The sequence below is a fragment of the Ranitomeya imitator genome, chromosome 3 (assembly GCF_032444005.1).
Source record: "Ranitomeya imitator isolate aRanImi1 chromosome 3, aRanImi1.pri, whole genome shotgun sequence".
Taxonomy (NCBI): Eukaryota; Metazoa; Chordata; class Amphibia; order Anura; family Dendrobatidae; genus Ranitomeya; species Ranitomeya imitator.
In genome coordinates, this window is record NC_091284.1 from 677,590,133 (window position 1) to 677,609,274 (window position 19,142).

At 41.9% G+C, this 19,142-nt stretch overlaps 1 protein-coding gene across 1 annotated transcript in view; it reads left to right on the top strand.

Moving 5' to 3' along the window:
- The window catches only part of LOC138670754 (inactive dipeptidyl peptidase 10-like), a 265,499-nt gene that overhangs the window by 187,557 nt on the left and 58,800 nt on the right, over positions 1 to 19,142 (top strand). Inside the window, exons 14-17 of the mRNA XM_069758378.1 lie at positions 1,707 to 1,805; positions 4,093 to 4,159; positions 9,818 to 10,012; positions 18,773 to 18,827. Of these exons, the coding sequence (XP_069614479.1) occupies positions 1,707 to 1,805; positions 4,093 to 4,159; positions 9,818 to 10,012; positions 18,773 to 18,827 (416 nt within the window). The remainder of the gene's footprint in view (positions 1 to 1,706; positions 1,806 to 4,092; positions 4,160 to 9,817; positions 10,013 to 18,772; positions 18,828 to 19,142) is intronic.

The window sequence follows — 19,142 nt, forward strand, 5'->3', positions numbered from 1 at the left end:
GCACTCTTTCTCTTCCAAGCTCTGCGGTGCGCCCAAACAGTGGTTTACCCCCACATATTGGGTATCGACGTACTCAGGAGAAATTGCACAACAACTTTTGTGGTCTAATTTCTCCTGTTACCCTTGTGAAAATAAAAATTTGTGGGCAAAAAGATCATTTTTGTAGAAAAAATGCAATTTTTTTTTTTCACGGCTCTACGTTATAAACTTCTGTGAAGCACATGGGGGTTCAAAGTGCTCGCCACACATCTAGATAAGTTCCTTAAGGGGTCTAGTTTCCAAAATGGTGTCACTTTTGGGGGGTTTCCACTGTTTAGGCACATCAGGGGCTCTCCAAACGCGACATGGCGTCCAATCTCAATTCCAGCCAATTCTACATTGAAAAAGTAAAACGGCACTCCTTCTCTTCCAAGCTCTGCGGTGCGCCCTAACAGTTGTTTACCCCCACATATTGGATATCAGCGTACTCAGGAGAAATTGCACAACAACTTTTGTGGTCTAATTTCTCCTGTTACCCTTGTGAAAATAAGAATTTGTGGGCAAAAAGATCATTTTTGTGTAAACAAAAGCGATTTTTTATTTTCACGGCTCTACGTTATAAACTTCTGTGAAGCACTTGGGGGTTCAAAGTGCTCACCACACATCTAGATAAGTTCCTTAAGGGGTCTAGTTTCCAAAATGGTGTCACTTGTGGGGAGTTTCCACTGTTTAGGTACATCAGGGGCTCTCTAAATGTGACATGGTGTCCGATCTCAATTCCAGCCAATTCTGCATTGAAAAAGTCAAACGGCGCTCCTTCACTTCTAAGTTCTGCGGTGCGCCCTAACAGTGGTTTACCCCCACATATGGGGTATTGGCGTATTCAGGAGAAATTGCATAACAAAATTTATGGTTACATTTCTGTTTTTACACTTGTGAAAATAAAAAAAATGGTTCTGAATTAAGATGTTTGCAAAAAAAAGTTAAATGTTCATTTTTTCCTTCCACATTGTTTCAGTTCCTGTAAAGCACGTAAAGGGTTAATAAACTTCTTGAATGTGGTTTTGAGAACCTTGAGGGGTGTAGTTTTTAGAATGGTGTCACACTTCATTATTTTCTATCATATAGACCCCTCAAAATGACTTCAAATGTGATGTGGTCCCTAAAAAAAATGGTGTTGTAAAAATGAGAAATTGCTGGTCAACTTTTAACCCTTATAACTCCCTAACAAAAAAAAATTTTGTTTCCAAAATTGTGCTGATGTAAAGTAGACATGTGGGAAATGTTATTTATTAACTATTTTTTATGACATATCTCTCTGATTTAAGGGCATAAAAATACAAAGTTTGAAAACTGCAAAATTTTAAAAATTTTCGCCATATTTCCGTTTTTTTCATAAATAATCGCAAGTAATATCGAAGAAATGTTACCACTAACATGAAGTACAATATGTCACGAAAAAACAATCAAAGAACGGGATCCGTTGAAGCGTTCCAGAGTTATAACCTCATAAAGTGACAGTGGTCAGAATTGCAAAAATTGGCCTGGTCATTAAGTACCAAATTGGTTCTGTCACTAAGGGGTTAAATATAAATTGTTTGTGTATTTCCCACATTTTCCATATGTAACACATGCTTATCATGGTAATAATATCACTTATATACTATCCACATGAGCCGCGTGTACTGTACACCATACAAGATCTCTGGTTATTTTTCATTTCATAGATTATCAAATGCTAGAAGACAATCAACTGCTGAAGACCTCCCTTTTTGATAAGGATATGCCAGAGACACTATACAGATCTATACATATTGATGATTATGGTAAGTAGAATGCTTTGTTAATATTGTGGAAGATATGACAGCACCAATAAAAACTTGTTGAAAATTAAAATCAGTAGGCTCGCTCAGGACACATCAGTACCATGAAAGGGAATGTGTCAACTGAAACCAACCCTATTGCTCAATCAAGTTTTTGAATAAAATGTATGTTTTAAAAAAATTGCAAATTTTTTTTTTTACAGATCACAGTCTGTATTAAAATAGAACTCTTGCAATTTTCACACTGATCACCAGGTTTTTTTTTAGCCACTATAAACAGATCCCGACCCAATCCACTGAATTGAAGCATCTAATGAGTGTCTGCATAGGTCATTGTGAAGTGAGGGGGAGCATGGTCAGCTCTCATATCGCCTGTTGTGATTGGTGGATTATGTGTTATCGCTGTGTATAGAGGTGTTACCTGTCATTGTAATCTTGCTTTTGATGATATGGAGCCTTGTTGAGAAGACTGGAAATACAAGTCTAAAAAAGCCTTAGTGGTCACTTAAAAATTGCAAGATCATGAATGTTTTTTTTACAAAATACATGTAACACAAAACCTGAATTAAACAATAGGTCATTTTCTGATGACACGTTCCCTTTAACATATATTATCATTAACCCTGCTGTTCTGTTCGGTCTGGGGAGACCTATTTTGAACTTTGGTATTTTTTGGGGTGTTCAAGATGCGGTTCTGAAACTTGTGGTTGATTGACTTAAATGAGGATGGGTCGGTCGGCCACGGGTTTCAGAGCCGCATCTTGAATATTTTACAAAATATTGAAGTTCAAAGTCGGTCATTTTTGACCAACAGAACAGCAGGGTTAAATAACTTTTACAATGTACAGGTGCTTCTCACAAAATTAGAATTTCATCCAAAAGTTAATTTATTTCAGTTCTTCAATACAAAAAATGAAACTCATATATTATATACAGTCAGTACAAACAGAGTTATCTATTTTAAGTGTTTCTTTCTGTTAATGTTGATGATCATGGCTTACAGCCAATAAAAACCCATAAGTCATTTTCTCAGTAACTTAGAATACTTTATAACACAAGCTTGAAAAATGATTTTCAAATCCGAAATGTTGACCTACTGAAATGTATGTGCAGTAAATGCACTCAAGTCCTGCTGGAGAATGAAATTTCATCTCCAAAAAGCTTGTCTGCAGAGGGAAGCATGAAGTTCTCTAAAATTTCCTGGTAGACGGTTGCGATGACTTTGGTCTTGATAGAACACAGTGGACCTACACCAGCAGATGACATGGCTCCCAAAACCATCACTGATTGTGGAAACTTCACACAAGACCTTAAGCAGCTTGGATTTTGTGCCTCTTCGCTCTTCCTCTAGACTCTGGGAACTTGATTTCCAAGGCCTAGTGTGAAGTTTCCATAATCAGTGATGGTTTGGGGAGCCATGTCACCTGCTGGTGTAGGTCCACTGTGTTTTATCAAGACCAAAGTCAGCGCTGCCATCTATCAGGAAATTTTAGAGCACTTCATGCTTCCCTCTGCTGACAAGCTTTTTGGAGATGGAAATTTCATTCTCCAGCAGGACTTGGCACCTGTCCACACTTTCAAAAATACCAATATCTGGTTTAAGAACAACAGTATCACTGTGCTTGATTGGCCAGCAAACTCACCTGATCTTAACCCCATAGAGAATCTATGGGGTGTTGTCAAGAGGAAGATGAGAGACACCAGACCCAACAATGCAGACGAGCTGAAGGCTGCTATCAAAGCAACCTGGGCTTCCATAACACCTCAGCAGTGCCACAGGCTGATCTCCTCCATGCCAGACCGCATTCATGCAGTAATTGATGCAAAAGGAGCCCCGACCAAGTATTGAGTGCATTTACCGAACATACATTTCAGTAGGCCAACATTTCAGATTTTAAAATCATTTTTCAAGTTGGTGTTATAAAGTATTCTAATTTACTGAGGTAATGACTTCATTGGCTGTAAGCCATAATCATAAACATTAACAGAAATAAACACTTGAAATAGATCACTGTTTGTAATGACTATATATGAGTTTCACTTTTTTATTGAAGAACTGAAATAAATTAATTTTTTTATGATATTCTAAGTTTGTGAAAAGCACCTGTATTTAGATTAGATATCATGCATATAGTTATATCAAAAACAAGGCCAGCACCAGTGCTCCAATATCGCAGTGTGCCTCGTTTTACACAGTCTCGTGAGAGCAGATACGTTTTCTAGGCACCAGTAAATCTCCTCTAATATATGCAAAAGGTTCCCATCATTTCCATCCTTTCCTGTCTTCCAGATCTTCCTGTTCGTCTGACTGTCCCATCAGGATACCAAGATTCAGAATACCCTTTGATCCTCTGGCTGTAAGTAACATAAGCAATAGCTAAGGTGCTCCACTTACCGACCTAAGTATTGAAAGGTTGTATGTTGAGGTATGTTCTGCACAAGTAATGGAAGTGAGTTGCATTGACGGCGAAAAGTCTTTCATATTTGTATTTCATTAAACTCCTTTAACCCCTTAATCCCATATGACGTACTATCCCGTCCAGGTGACCTGGGACTTAATTCCCAGTGACGGGATAGTACGTCATATGCGATCGGCCGCGCTCACGGGGGGAGCGCGGCCGATCGCGGCCGGGTGTCAACTGACTATCGCAGCTGACATCCGGCACTATGTGCCAGGAGCGGTCACGGACCGCTCACGGCACATTAACCCCCGGCACACCGCGATCAAACATGATCGCGATGTGTCGGCGGTACAGGGAAGCATCGCGCAGGGAGGGGGCTCCCTACGTGCTTCCCTGAGACGATTGGTACACGGTGAGCGTCTTCTCCCTGCAGTCCCCGGTTCCAAAATGGCCATGGGGCTGCATCCGGGTCCTGCAGGGAGTACTTCCGGGTCGCCTGCAGGTGCTGGTAAGCCTGCAGCGATGTCAGTGAGATCGCCGATCTTACAGAGTGCTGTGCAAACTGTAAGATCGGCGATCTGTGATGTCCCCCCCTGGGACAAAGTAAAAAAGTTAAAAAAAAAATTTCCACATGTGTAAAAAATAAAAAATAAAAATTACTAAATAAATAAATAAAAAAAATATATATTATTCCCATAAATACATTTCTTTATCTAAAAAAAAAAAAAAAAACAATAAATGTACACATATTTAGTATCGCCGCGTCCGTAACGACCTGACCTATAAAACTGTCCCACTAGTTAACCCCTTCAGTGAACACCGTAAGAAAAAAAAAAAAACAGCCAAAAAACAACGCTTTATTATCATACCGCCGAACAAAAAGTGGAATAACACGCGATCAAAAAGACGGATATAAATAACCATGATACCGCTGAAAACGTCATCTTGTCCCGCAAAAAAACAGCCGCCACAAAGCATAATAAGCAAAAAAATAAAAAGTTATAGTCCTGAGAATAAAGCGATGCCAAAATAATTATTTTTTCTATAAAATAGCTTTTATCGTATAAAAGCGCCAAAACATAAAAAAATGATATAAATGAGGTATCGCTGTAATCGTACTGACCCGACGAATAAAACTGCTTCATCCACTTTACCAAACGCGGAACGGTATAAACGCCTCCCCCAAAAGAAATTCATGAATAGCTGGTTTTTGGTCATTCTGCCTCACAAAAATCGGAATAAAAAGCGATCAAAAAATGTCACATGCCCGAAAATGTTACCAATGAAAACATCAACTCGTCCCGCAAAAAACAAGACCTCACATGACTCTGTGGACCAAAATATGGAAAAATTATAGGTATCAAAATGTGGAGACGCAAAAACTTTTTTGCTATAAAAAAAAGCGTATATTAGTGTGTGACGGCTGCCAATCATAAAAATCCGATATAAAAAACGCTATAAAAGTAAATCAAACCCCCCTTCATCACCCCCTTAGTTAGAGAAAAATAATAAAATTAAAAAAAATGTATTTATTTCCATTTTCCCATCAGGGCTAGGGTTAGGGTTAGGGCTAGGGTTAGGGTTAGGGTTGGGGCTAGGGTTAGGGCTAGGGTTAGGGTTAGGGTTGGTGCTAGGGTTAGGGCTAGCGTTGGGGCTAGGGTTGGGGTTAGGGTTGGGGCTAGGGTTAGGGCTAGGGTTAGGGTTGGGGTTAGGGTTGGGGTTAGGGTTGGAGCTAAAGTTAGGGTTAGGGTTGGGGCTAAAGTTAGGGTTAGGGTTGGAGCTAAAGTTAGGGTTAGGGTTGGGGCTAAAGTTAGGGTTAGGGTTTGGATTATATTTACGGTTGGGATTAGGGTTGGGATTAGAATTAGGGGTGTGTCAGGGTTAGGGGTGTGGTTAGGGTTACCTTTGGGATTAGGGTTAGGGGTGTGTTAGGGTTAGGGTTTCAGGTAGAATTGGAGAGTTTCCACTGTTCAGGCACATCAGGGGCTCTCCAAACGCAACATGGCGTCCGATCTCAATTCCAGCCAATTCTGCGTTGAAAAAGTAAAACAGTGCTCCTTCCCTTCCGAGCTCTCCGGTGCGCCCAAACAGGGGTTTACCCCAACATATGGGGTATCAGCGTACTCAGGAAAAATTGGACAACAACTTTTGGGGTCCAAGTTCTCTTGTTATCCTTGGGAAAATAAAAATGTGGGGGGCTAAAAATCATTTTTGTGGGAAAAATAAGATTTTTTTTATTTTCGCGGCTCTGCGTTGTAAACTGCAGTGAAACACTTGGGGGTTCTAAGTTCTCACAACACATCTAGATAGGTTCCTTGGGAGGTCTAGTTTCCAATATGGGGTCACTTGTGGGGGGTTTGTACTGTTTGGGTACATCAGGGGCTCTGCAAATGCAACGTGACGCCTGCAGACCAATCCATCTAAGTCTGTATTCCAAATGGCGCTCCTCCCCTTCCGAGCTCTGCCATGCGCCCAAACAGTGCTTCCCCCCCACATATGGGGTATCAGCGTACACAGGACAAATTGGACAACAACTTTTGGGGTCCAATTTATCCTGTTACCCTTGTAAAAATACATAACTGGGGGCTAAAAAATCATTTTTGTGAAAAAAAAAAATAATTTTTATTTTCACGGCTCTGCGTTATAAACTGTAGTGAAACACTTGGGGGTTGAAAGTTCTCACAACACATCTAGATAAGTTCCTTGAGGGGTCTAGTTTCCAATATGGGGTCACTTGTGGGGGGTTTCTACTGTTTGGGTACATCAGGGACTCTGCAAATGCAACGTGACGCCTGCAGACCAATCCATCTAAGTCTGTATTCCAAATGGCGCTCCTTCCCTTCCGAGCTCTGCCATGCACCCAAACAGTGCTTCCCCCCCACATATGGGGTATCAGCGTACACAGGACAAATTGGACAACAACTTTTGGGGTCCAATTTATCCTGTTACCCTTGTAAAAATACAAAACTGGGGACTAAAAAATCATTTTTGTGAAAAAAAAAAGAATTTTTATTTTCACGGCTCTGCGTTATAAACTGTAGTGAAACACTTGGGGGCTCAAAGCTCTCAAAACACATCTAGATAAGTTCCTTAGGGGGTCTACTTTCCAAAATAGTGTCACTTTTGGGTGGTTTCAATGTTTAGGCACATCAGGGGCTCTCCAAACGCAACATGGCGTCCCATCTCAATTCCAGTCAATTTTGCATTTAAAAGTCAAATGGCGCTCCTTCCTTTCCGAGCTCTGCCATGCGCCCAAACAATGGTTTACACCCACATATGGGGTATCAGCGTACTCAGGACAAATTGCACAACAACTTTTGTGGTCTAATTTCTTCTCTTACCCTTGGGAAAATAAAAAATTGGGGGCAAAAAGATCATTTTTGTGAAAAAATATGATTTTTTATTTTTACGGCTCTGCATTATAAACTTCTATGAAGCACTTGGTGGGTCAAAGTGCTCATCACACATCTAGATAAGTTCCTTAAGGGGTCTACTTTCCAAAATGGTGTCACTTGTGGGGGGTTTCAATGATTAGGCACATCAGGGGCTCTCCAAACGCAACATGGCGTCCCATCTCAATTCCAGTCAATTTTGCATTGAAAAGTCAAATGGCGCTCCTTTCCTTCCGAGCTCTGCCATGCGCCCAAACAGTGGTTTATCCCCACATATTGGGTATCAACATACTCAGGACAAATTGTACAACAACTTTTGGGGTCCATTTTCTCCTGTTACCCTTGGTAAAATAAAACAAATTGGAGCTGAAATAAATTTTGTGTGAAAAAAAGTTAAATGTTCATTTTTATTTAAACATTCCAAAAATTCCTGTAAAACACCTGAAGGGTTAATAAACTTCTTAAATGTGGTTTTGAGCACCTTGAGGGGTGCAGTTTTTAGAATGGTGTCACACTTGGGTATTTTCTATCATATAGACCCCTCAAAATGACTTCAAATGAGATGTGGTCCCTAAAAAAAAATGGTGTTGCAAAAATGAGAAATTGCTGGTCAACTTTTAACCCTTATAACTCCCTAGCAAAAAAAAAATGTTGGTTCCAAAATTGTGCTGATGTAAAGTAGACATGTGGGAAATGTTACTTATTAAGTATTTTGCATGACATATCTCTGTGATTTAAGGGTATAAAAATTCAAAGTTGGAAAATTGCGAAATTTTCAAAATTTTCGCCAAATTTCCGTTTTTTTCACAAATAAACGCAAGTTATATCGAATAAATTTTACCACTAACATGAAGTACAATACGTCACGAGAAAACAATGTCAGAATCGCCAAGATCCGTTGAAGCGTTCCTGAGTTATAACCTCATAAAGGGACAGTGGTCAGAATTGTAAAAATTGGCCTGGTCATTAACATGCAAACCACCCTCGGGGCTTAAGGGGTTAATACAAGTTGTACTTTTGTATGACATCATTCGGTTTATGATGCAGTGGAAAGCAGGGGAAAAAAATTCAAGTGCGTTTTATTGATAATATTTTGGGGTAGATACGATGTTTTGATAGCCTCTTACTGCATTTTATTGCAATGTTGCGGCAATCAAAAATACATAATTCTAGCTATTCAATCTTTTTTCTCTTTACACCATTTACCAATCAGATTAATTTATTTTCTATTTTGATAGTTCAGCTTTTGCGAATGCAGCAATACCAAACGTGTCTTTTTGTATTTTGTTTTTATATTATTTTACTTTTAATGGAGCAAAAGGGGTGATTTGAACTTTTGCGGGTTTTTTTATTTATTTTTTTGCATTTTCAGATTTTTTAAAACATGTTTTTTAACTTTTTACTGTATTCAATAGTCCCCTAAGGGGATTTGCAGCTGCGATTGCTCATACTATACATAGCACTGCATCTGCCCTGCTACGTATAAAAGAAATCGAGATCAGCAGGAGAAAAAAAAATCACAGATCTGCACTGCCCCATAGTATAAAATTGGGCCGACTGCTATCCGATATAACATCAGATACCACTTGATCATGTTATACGGCCGTCTGACTGCGACCTAAAGCAAATGTCCATTGTATATTCCATACAGAGCTAATATGTGGGGGCCATGGTCTTGTACTCCTCATGTTATATTGCACAAATTGTTAGGCTAGGTTCAGATTGCGTTAGTGCAATCAGTTTAGCGCCTAGCGCTAGCGGATTGCGCTAACGCAATGTTTTGTAAAGGGGTCACGTTAAATGTCCCCGCTCTCGCAGATCTCCGATCTGCAAGAGTGGGGAACGGACCTCGGACGCGCTTTGGACGCTGCAAGCAGCGTCCGCGGCGCGCCACAAAACACCGGCACATCGCTAGCGCGTGCCGAAAATGGCACGCGCTAGTGATGCGCATCCCCATTGCTGTGAATGGGCGCGTTGCACGGCGTTAATTTCGTCGTGCAACGCTGTCCGTTAGCGCGGTCCCATTAACGCAATGGGAACCTAGCCTTATACTAACCAAGGACAGCAACAATGCCGAGAGTTTACAATAACAGAATTTGTCATACACACTTGACTACTTGTGGTTCCAAGTGCTAGACCGTTCTTGGCAGAAAATATAAACAATTATTCGTTGTTTTCAAACTGTAACAAGACACATTTCCCACATTTCCCCCCTTTGCAGACCAGAAGCTCCAGGGACACAGCAGGTCACAGAGGAGTTCTCACTAGGATGGCAGTCGGCGCTCGTCAGCTCATTCAATATAATCGTTGCCCATTTTGATGGCCGAGGATCAAAAAACCAAGGACTGAATTTACTTCATGAAACCGACAAGAAACTTGGTTCTGTTGATGCTAAAGATTACATTCCTGTGGTGCAGTATGTCTGCTTTATACTCACTATTTGATTTAGCAAGACTGTCTTGATTTTAAGTGAATGTGTCGGCAAACATTTATTTATTTTACTCATTTATATAGCGCCATTATTTCCACAGCTCTTAATAGACATTATCGGCACTCTCACCATTGGGGCTCACAATCTAAGATGACTTATTGTTTAAATGAATTTTTTATTAGAATTGCATTTGTTAAAGCAATTTGGTAATTTTTTTTTTGTTTTTCATATCACGATCAGTGTTAAAAATATTAGAAATCTTGCAAATTTTCACATTTGCCGCTGGGGCTATTTTAGAATCCTACTTCATATTCTTTCAGGAAATCCACATGTACCTTAGCAGGAATAGACAGACTCGGACCTTATATTTTGTAATGAAGAATCTAGTGAGCGTGTGCAAAGGTCATTGAGAAGGAAAGTGGATCAGGGTCGGCTCTGATATCAACTATTTTCAATGGTGGATCTTGTGTTATCAGCTCTATAGAGGCGTTATTTGCGATGATAGACTTCTGAAAAGTTATCCATATTGAACAGGAAGTTTGAGTATAATCTGCAAAGACCAATATATATTTGCACTATAATTTTGCTATACATATTGTGATAAAATAAATGACCTACTCAATAACTTCACTTAAACAATTGGTCATTTTCCTTTAATTGACTGTTCTTCATTTACTGCCATGGCATATCATATTAGCTAATATTATCCTACTGTAATCTGTTTTATTTATTTTACGCTCTTGTATAGCACCATTAATTCCGCAGCACTTTACAGACATAATCATTACTGTCCCCATTGGGACTCGCAATCTAAATTCAGTATGTCTTTGGAGTATGAGAGGAAATCCCCGTAAAGGCTAATTATAAAACCTTACTTAAACTACAGCAATGTTTTCACATAAGAGAAATTGTGATGAATTTAGATTTAAAGGGAACCTGTTACTCAATTTATGCTGCTTGAGTCATGGGCAGCTGCACGGTTACAGCTAGGTATTTTTACTGTGAAACACTTCAGTGCTTCAGAGAAAGCATAGTTTGAAACACTGGCAAAGGACTATACTATAGGAAGATAGAGTGGGTGACAAGGGCCCACCAGTAGTATTGACTGTGGGGCCTACTGATCAGCTACATGCAAATATAACATTACCCTCCTTCACAAGTCTGCCTATGCTTCTATAGTAATAAACAGGATAGTTGAATGAATGTTGAGATGCTGCTTTTGCCTGTACATAGTGAATCAAAAGTATTGGACCGACTACTGCTCATATTGGGTCAGGTGACTGACTTCACAGGGGCCCATGTTATGTTTGCTAATGACAGGTGTTATGAAGGCAATCCAGAAACACAGTGTGCTTAGCGATCAGAGCGCACACAGTGATCTGACAAATACCCAAAAATACAAGAACGAGCTCTGAGACGTGGAAACTCTGTAGACTGCACACCTGATCCTATCCTAAACACAACTAAAAGCGGCTGTGGATAGCGCCTAACAACTACCTAGGCAACTCGGCACAGCCTAAGAAACTAGCTAGCCTGAAGATAGAAAAATAGGCCTGACTTGCCCCAGAGAAATTCCCCAAAGGAAAAGGCAGCCCCCCACATATAATGACTGTGAGTAAGATGAAAAGACAAAACGTAGGGATGAAATAGATTCAGCAAAGTGGGGCCCGATATTCTAGGACAGAGTGAGGACAGTAAAGCGAACTTTGCAGTCTACAAAAAACCCTAAAGCAAAACCACGCAAAGGGGGCAAAAAAAAAACCACCGTGCCGAACTAACGGCACGGCGGTACACCCTTTGCGTCTCAGAGCTTCCAGCAAAACAAAAGACAAGCTGGACAGAAAAAAAGCAACAAAAAAGCAAAAAGCACTTAGCTATACAGAGCAGCAGGTCACAGGAACAATCAGGAGAAGCTCAGATCCAACACTGAAACATTGACAAGGAGCAAGGATAGCAGCATCAGGCAGAGTTAAGTAATGAAGCAGTTAACGAGCTCACCAGAACACCTGAGGGAGGAAGCTCAGAGGCTGCAGTACCACTTGTGACCACAGGAGTGAATTCAGCCACAGAATTCACAACAGTACCCCCCCCTTGAGGAGGGGTCACCGAACCCTCACCAGAGCCCCCAGGCCGACCAGGATGAGCCGCATGAAAGGCACGAACAAGATCGGAAGCATGAACATCAGAGGCAAAAACCCAGGAATTATCTTCCTGAGCATAACCCTTCCATTTAACCAGATACTGGAGTTTCCGTCTAGAAACACGAGAATCCAAAATCTTCTCCACAATATACTCCAATTCCCCCTCCACCAAAACCGGGGCAGGAGGCTCAACAGATGGAACCATAGGTGCCACGTATCTCCGCAACAACGACCTATGGAATACATTATGTATGGAAAAGGAGTCTGGGAGGGTCAAACGAAAAGACACAGGATTGAGAACCTCAGAAATCCTATACGGACCAATAAAACGAGGTTTAAATTTAGGAGAGGAAACCTTCATAGGAATATGACGAGAAGATAACCAAACCAGATCCCCAACACGAAGTCGGGGACCCACACGGCGTCTGCGATTAGCGAAAAGTTGAGCTTTCTCCTGGGACAAGATCAAATTGTCCACTACCTGAGTCCAGATCTGCTGCAACCTATCCACCACAGAATCCACACCAGGACAGTCCGAAGACTCAACCTGTCCTGAAGAGAAACGAGGATGGAACCCAGAATTGCAAAAAAATGGAGAAACCAAGGTAGCCGAGCTGGCCCGATTATTAAGGGCGAACTCAGCCAACGGCAAAAAGGACACCCAATCATCCTGGTCTGCAGAAACAAAACATCTCAGATATGTTTCCAAGGTCTGATTGGTTCGTTCGGTCTGGCCATTAGTCTGAGGATGGAAAGCCGAGGAAAAGGATAGGTCAATGCCCATCCTACCACAAAAGGCTCGCCAAAACCTTGAAACAAACTGGGAACCTCTGTCAGAAACAATATTCTCAGGAATGCCATGCAACCGAACCACATGCTGAAAGAACAAAGGTACCAAATCAGAGGAGGAAGGCAATTTAGCCAAGGGCACCAGATGGACCATTTTAGAAAAGCGATCACAGACCACCCAAATGACTGACATCTTTTGAGAAATGGGAAGGTCAGAAATGAAATCCATCGAAATATGTGTCCAAGGCCTCTTTGGGACCGGCAAGGGCAAAAGCAACCCACTGGCACGAGAACAGCAGGGCTTAGCCCTAGCACAAATCCCACAGGACTGCACAAAAGTACGTACATCCCGTGACAGAGATGGCCACCAGAAGGATCTAGCCACTAACTCTCTGGTACCAAAGATTCCAGGATGACCAGCCAACACCGAACAATGAAGTTCAGAGATAAGTTTATTAGTCCACCTATCAGGGAGGAACAGTTTCTCTGCTGGACAACGATCAGGTTTATTCGCCTGAAATTTTTGCAGCACCCGCCGCAAATCAGGGGAGATGGCAGACACAATGACTCCTTCCTTGAGGATACCCGCTGGCTCAGATAAACCCGGAGAGTCGGGCACAAAACTCCTAGACAGAGCATCCGCCTTCACATTTTTAGAGCCCGGAAGGTACGAAATCACAAAGTCGAAGCGGGCAAAAAATAACGACCAACGGGCCTGTCTAGGATTCAAGCGCTTGGCAGACTCGAGATAAGTCAAGTTCTTATGATCAGTCAATACCACCACGCGATGCTTAGCTCCTTCAAGCCAATGACGCCACTCCTCGAATGCCCACTTCATGGCCAGCAACTCTCGATTGCCCACATCATAATTACGCTCAGCGGGCGAAAACTTCCTGGAAAAGAAAGCACATGGTTTCATCACTGAGCAATCAGAACCTCTCTGTGACAAAACCGCCCCTGCTCCAATCTCAGAAGCATCAACCTCGACCTGGAACGGAAGAGAAACATCTGGCTGACACAACACAGGGGCAGAACAAAAACGACGCTTCAACTCCTGAAAAGCTTCCACAGCAGCAGAAGACCAATTAACCAAATCAGCACCCTTCTTGGTCAAATCGGTCAATGGTTTGGCAATGCTAGAAAAATTACAGATGAAGCGACGATAAAAATTAGCAAAGCCCAGGAACTTTTGCAGACTTTTCAGAGATGTCGGCTGAATCCAATCCTGGATGGCTTGGACCTTAACTGGATCCATCTCGATAGTAGAAGGGGTAAAGATGAACCCCAAAAATGAAACTTTCTGCACACCGAAGAGACACTTTGATCCCTTCACAAACAAAGAGTTAGCACGCAGGACCTGAAAAACCATTCTGACCTGCTTCACATGAGACTCCCAATCATCTGAGAAGATCAAAATGTCATCCAAGTAAACAATCAGGAATTTATCCAGATACTCACGGAAGATGTCATGCATAAAAGACTGAAACACAGATGGAGCATTGGCAAGTCCGAATGGCATCACTAGATACTCAAAATGACCCTCGGGCGTATTAAATGCAGTTTTCCATTCATCTCCTTGCCTGATTCTCACCAGATTATACGCACCACGAAGATCTATCTTAGTGAACCAACTAGCCCCCTTAATCCGAGCAAACAAGTCAGATAACAATGGCAAGGGATACTGAAATTTAACAGTGATCTTATTAAGAAGGCGGTAATCAATACACGGTCTCAGCGAACCATCCTTCTTGGCTACAAAGAAGAACCCTGCTCCCAGTGGTGATGACGATGGGCGAATATGTCCCTTCTCCAGGGATTCCTTCACATAACTGCGCATAGCGGCGTGTTCGGGCATGGATAAATTAAATAATCGACCTTTAGGGAATTTACTACCAGGAATCAAATTGATAGCACAATCACAATCCCTATGCGGAGGTAGAGCATCGGACTTGGGCTCTTCAAATACATCCTGATAATCAGACAAGAACTCTGGGACCTCAGAAGGGGTGGATGACGAAATCGACAAAAATGGAACATCACCATGTACCCCCTGACAACCCCAGCTAGATACCGACATGGAATTCCAATCCAATACTGGATTATGGGTTTGTAGCCATGGCAACCCCAACACGACCACATCATGCAGATTATGCAACACCAGAAAGCGAATAACTTCCTGATGTGCAGGAGCCATGCACATGGTCAGCTGGGCCCAGTATTGAGGTTTATTCTTGGCCAAAGGTGTAGCATCAATTCCTCTCAATGGAATAGGACACCGCAAAGGCTCCAAGAAAAACCCACAACGTTTAGCATAATCCAAATCCATCAGATTCAGGGCAGCGCCCGAATCCACAAACGCCATGACAGAAAACGACGACAAAGAGCATATCAAGGTAATGGACAGAAGGAATTTGGACTGTACAGTACCAATGACGGCAGACCTAGCGGACCGCTTAGTGCGCTTAGGACAATCAGAAATAGCATGAGTGGAATCACCACAGTAGAAACACAGACCATTCAGACGTCTGTATTCCTGCCGTTCAACTCTAGTCATAGTCCTATCGCACTGCATAGGCTCAGGTTTAACCTCAGGCAGTACCGCCAAATGGTGCACAGATTTACGCTCGCGCAAGCGTCGACCGATCTGAATGGCCAAAGACAAAGACTCATTCAAACCAGCAGGCATAGAAAATCCCACCATGACATCCTTAAGAGCCTCAGAGAGACCCTTTCTGAACAAAGCTGCCAGCGCAGATTCATTCCACTGAGTGACTACTGACCATTTCCTAAATTTCTGACAATATACTTCTATATCATCCTGACCCTGGCACAAAGCCAGCAAATTTTTCTCAGCCTGATCCACTGAATTAGGCTCATCGTACAGCAATCCGAGCGCCAGGAAAAACGCATCGACACTACTCAATGCAGGGTCTCCTGGCGCAAGAGAAAATGCCCAGTCTTGAGGGTCGCCGCGCAAAAAAGAAATAATAATCAAAACCTGTTGAATAGGATTACCAGAAGAAAGAGGTTTCAAGGCCAGAAATAGCTTACAATTATTTTTTAAACTTAGAAACTTAGTTCTATCTCCAAAAAACAAATCAGGAATAGGAATTCTTGGTTCTAACATAGATTTCTGATCAATAGTATCTTGAATTTTTTGTACATTTATAATGAGATTATCTATTGAAGAGCACAGACCCTGAATATCCATGTCCACACCTGTGTCCAGAATCACCCAAATGTCTAGGGGAAAAAAAAAAAATGAACACAGAGCAGGAAAAAAAAAAAAAATGATGTCAGAACTTTTTCTTTCCCTCTATTGAGAATCATTAGTTGGGCTCCTTGTACTGTTATGTTTGCTAATGACAGGTGTTATGAAGGCAATCCAGAAACACAGTGTGCTTAGCGATCAGAGCGCACACAGTGATCTGACAAATACCCAAAAATACAAGAACGAGCTCTGAGACGTGGAAACTCTGTAGACTGCACACCTGATCCTATCCTAAACACAACTAAAAGCGGCTGTGGATAGCGCCTAACAACTACCTAGGCAACTCGGCACAGCCTAAGAAACTAGCTAGCCTGAAGATAGAAAAATAGGCCTGACTTGCCCCAGAGAAATTCCCCAAAGGAAAAGGCAGCCCCCCACATATAATGACTGTGAGTAAGATGAAAAGACAAAACGTGGGGATGAAATAGATTCAGCAAAGTGGGGCCCGATATTCTAGGACAGAGTGAGGACAGTAAAGCGAACTTTGCAGTCTACAAAAAACCCTAAAGCAAAACCACGCAAAGGGGGCAAAAAAAAACCCACCGTGCCGAACTAACGGCACGGCGGTACACCCTTTGCGTCTCAGAGCTTCCAGCAAAACAAAAGACAAGCTGGACAGAAAAAAAGCAACAAAAAAGCAAAAAGCACTTAGCTATACAGAGCAGCAGGTCACAGGAACAATCAGGAGAAGCTCAGATCCAACACTGAAACATTGACAAGGAGCAAGGATAGCAGCATCAGGCAGAGTTAAGTAATGAAGCAGTTAACGAGCTCACCAGAACACCTGAGGGAGGAAGCTCAGAGGCTGCAGTACCACTTGTGACCACAGGAGTGAATTCAGCCACAGAATTCACAACAGGCCCACCAGGGAATTCAACTGTTCCCCATGGGTCAATCAGATTTTCACAGGGATACCACGACAGACAGGGTACCAGAAGATCGCGGAATCTGGTTTAATGAACTACTGCACTGATTAAAACTGCTTCAGTATCTTATTAATCCTTTCACAACCTATGACGTATATTTACATCATAGTTCGTGTCCCAGCGTTTAATGCGGGCTCCAGCACTGAGCCCGTATCTTTTCAGGCACATGAATGTAATGTGCCCCTAACAGCCATGGGTGGAATTGCGATCCACCCTCAGCTGTTAACAAGGTCAATGCTGCTGTCAATTCCTTGTCACATGATCGTGGTGCGCCGATGGGTTGGCATGACAACTGGAGGTCTGCAGAAGACCCCAGTGCTTGTCATTGTAGATCTGCTATGAGCGCCGCCCCATGAAAGCTCAGTTTTAGCATTTAGTGAACATGGTAAAAAAAAAAAAGCAATTGTGGATTTGCACTTTTTTAGAACTTCACCACACTTGGAATTATTTTCCTTTTTCCATTACACAAAATGGTAAAATCACATGGCCACATCCCTCTGTTATATATGCTTGCCACTGGCACTTTGGAATTGCCAATGATAGTTCTTACTGCCTGGTTAGGAGTTGGAGGTGAAGTTCATGTTTGAAGTAGGCATTTGGGGAGTTGTTCAGGAGATTGTTGCATGTAGTTTGTTTGTGTGCACATCCTCATCCTCTCCTATTTGGTTTCACCCTCCTATACGTCCCTGTGTTCCACTCTGTTTGGTGAGTGTATTTTATATTATTTTAGCTTTAATTTATCCCAGTCCATTTTCCCTTGTTTGTCTGGTTAGATTTATTTTTTACACTTTGGCCTCATACCTCCTTTGGTGTGGAAGGGAACAGATAAGGTTTAATATAGGAGCATAGCAGGGCACGTGACCCCGGCGTCTCCACCTTCAGGAGTAATCCAGTGGACAGGGATAGACTAGGGCATCCCTAGTCTGAGGGATTGGGTAGGTGCCCACAGTCCGTAGTCACTACGTGACACCGAGCCAGAGAATAGATGTGACTGGTTCCCCGCCAGCTACTTCCTACCCTGTTCCAGTTGATTGTCAGGTGTCTTCCTATGTACACACATAGAAATAAAACTGTCAACCAACTGAAGACAGGAAGAAGGCTTGGGAATTGCATCAGGGTAGTCACATCTTTTCCTATCATCTCTGACCGGCTTTTCAAACTGTTTTCTCTGAAATAGCATGGTTCCAGCTAAAACAAATCTGGCTGCAGTCACATAACCAGGCTCTGATTCACGTTGTCCATTGTCCGTAGAGCTTGAATCTAGTGAGAGGTCCACTTTAAATGGGTTAGCCAGTCTTTCAAAATGATGTGGAAATGATTTATGTTTGGTAAGATTAGTCAGGCACCCATGTATCCTCTGTAGCTGTAACCTCCGGCTATCTGCAGTCTCCAATCTGTTATGTGTACAATATCAAACCCTTACAAATAAACTCATTCAGAAACCGATCAGAGATGTAACGCACAAGATTGTAATAAAGCGGAGCCGTCAGTAAGATAGATATCCCTTAATTCTATGTAGTAATGATCTTAAGACAAGGTGATCAATGCAGAAGAATGTATAGTTGAGGCAATCCTCTTGATTCACTCTTGACTTAATTAAACAATCATTTTTCTCAAGGCAATTGAAAAAGCTGCCATTTGTGGACCCAAATCGCATTGGAGTCTATGGAAAAGTAAGTAAATCTTGTGTAATGTGGATTTTTGTATACAGAGTACGTATTTCGGGCCATTAGTATGCTATGTGTTAGAAAACGGCACTTATTTATTGTAACGTTCTGTGGTTTTGCAATGCAGTGTTTAGATATGAAAGACTTTTTCATCTTTTTTTCCCCTATATAAAGTACAACGGTGAAAACTGCAGCAAGTCACAGTACAATGCACTGCAACCTGCACCATGTGGCGCACTAACACTTCATTTAAATAAACCATTTAAATAAACCAATTTCTGGGGCAAGCAGCAGAAAGTTGTCATTTAACCATTTACAGCT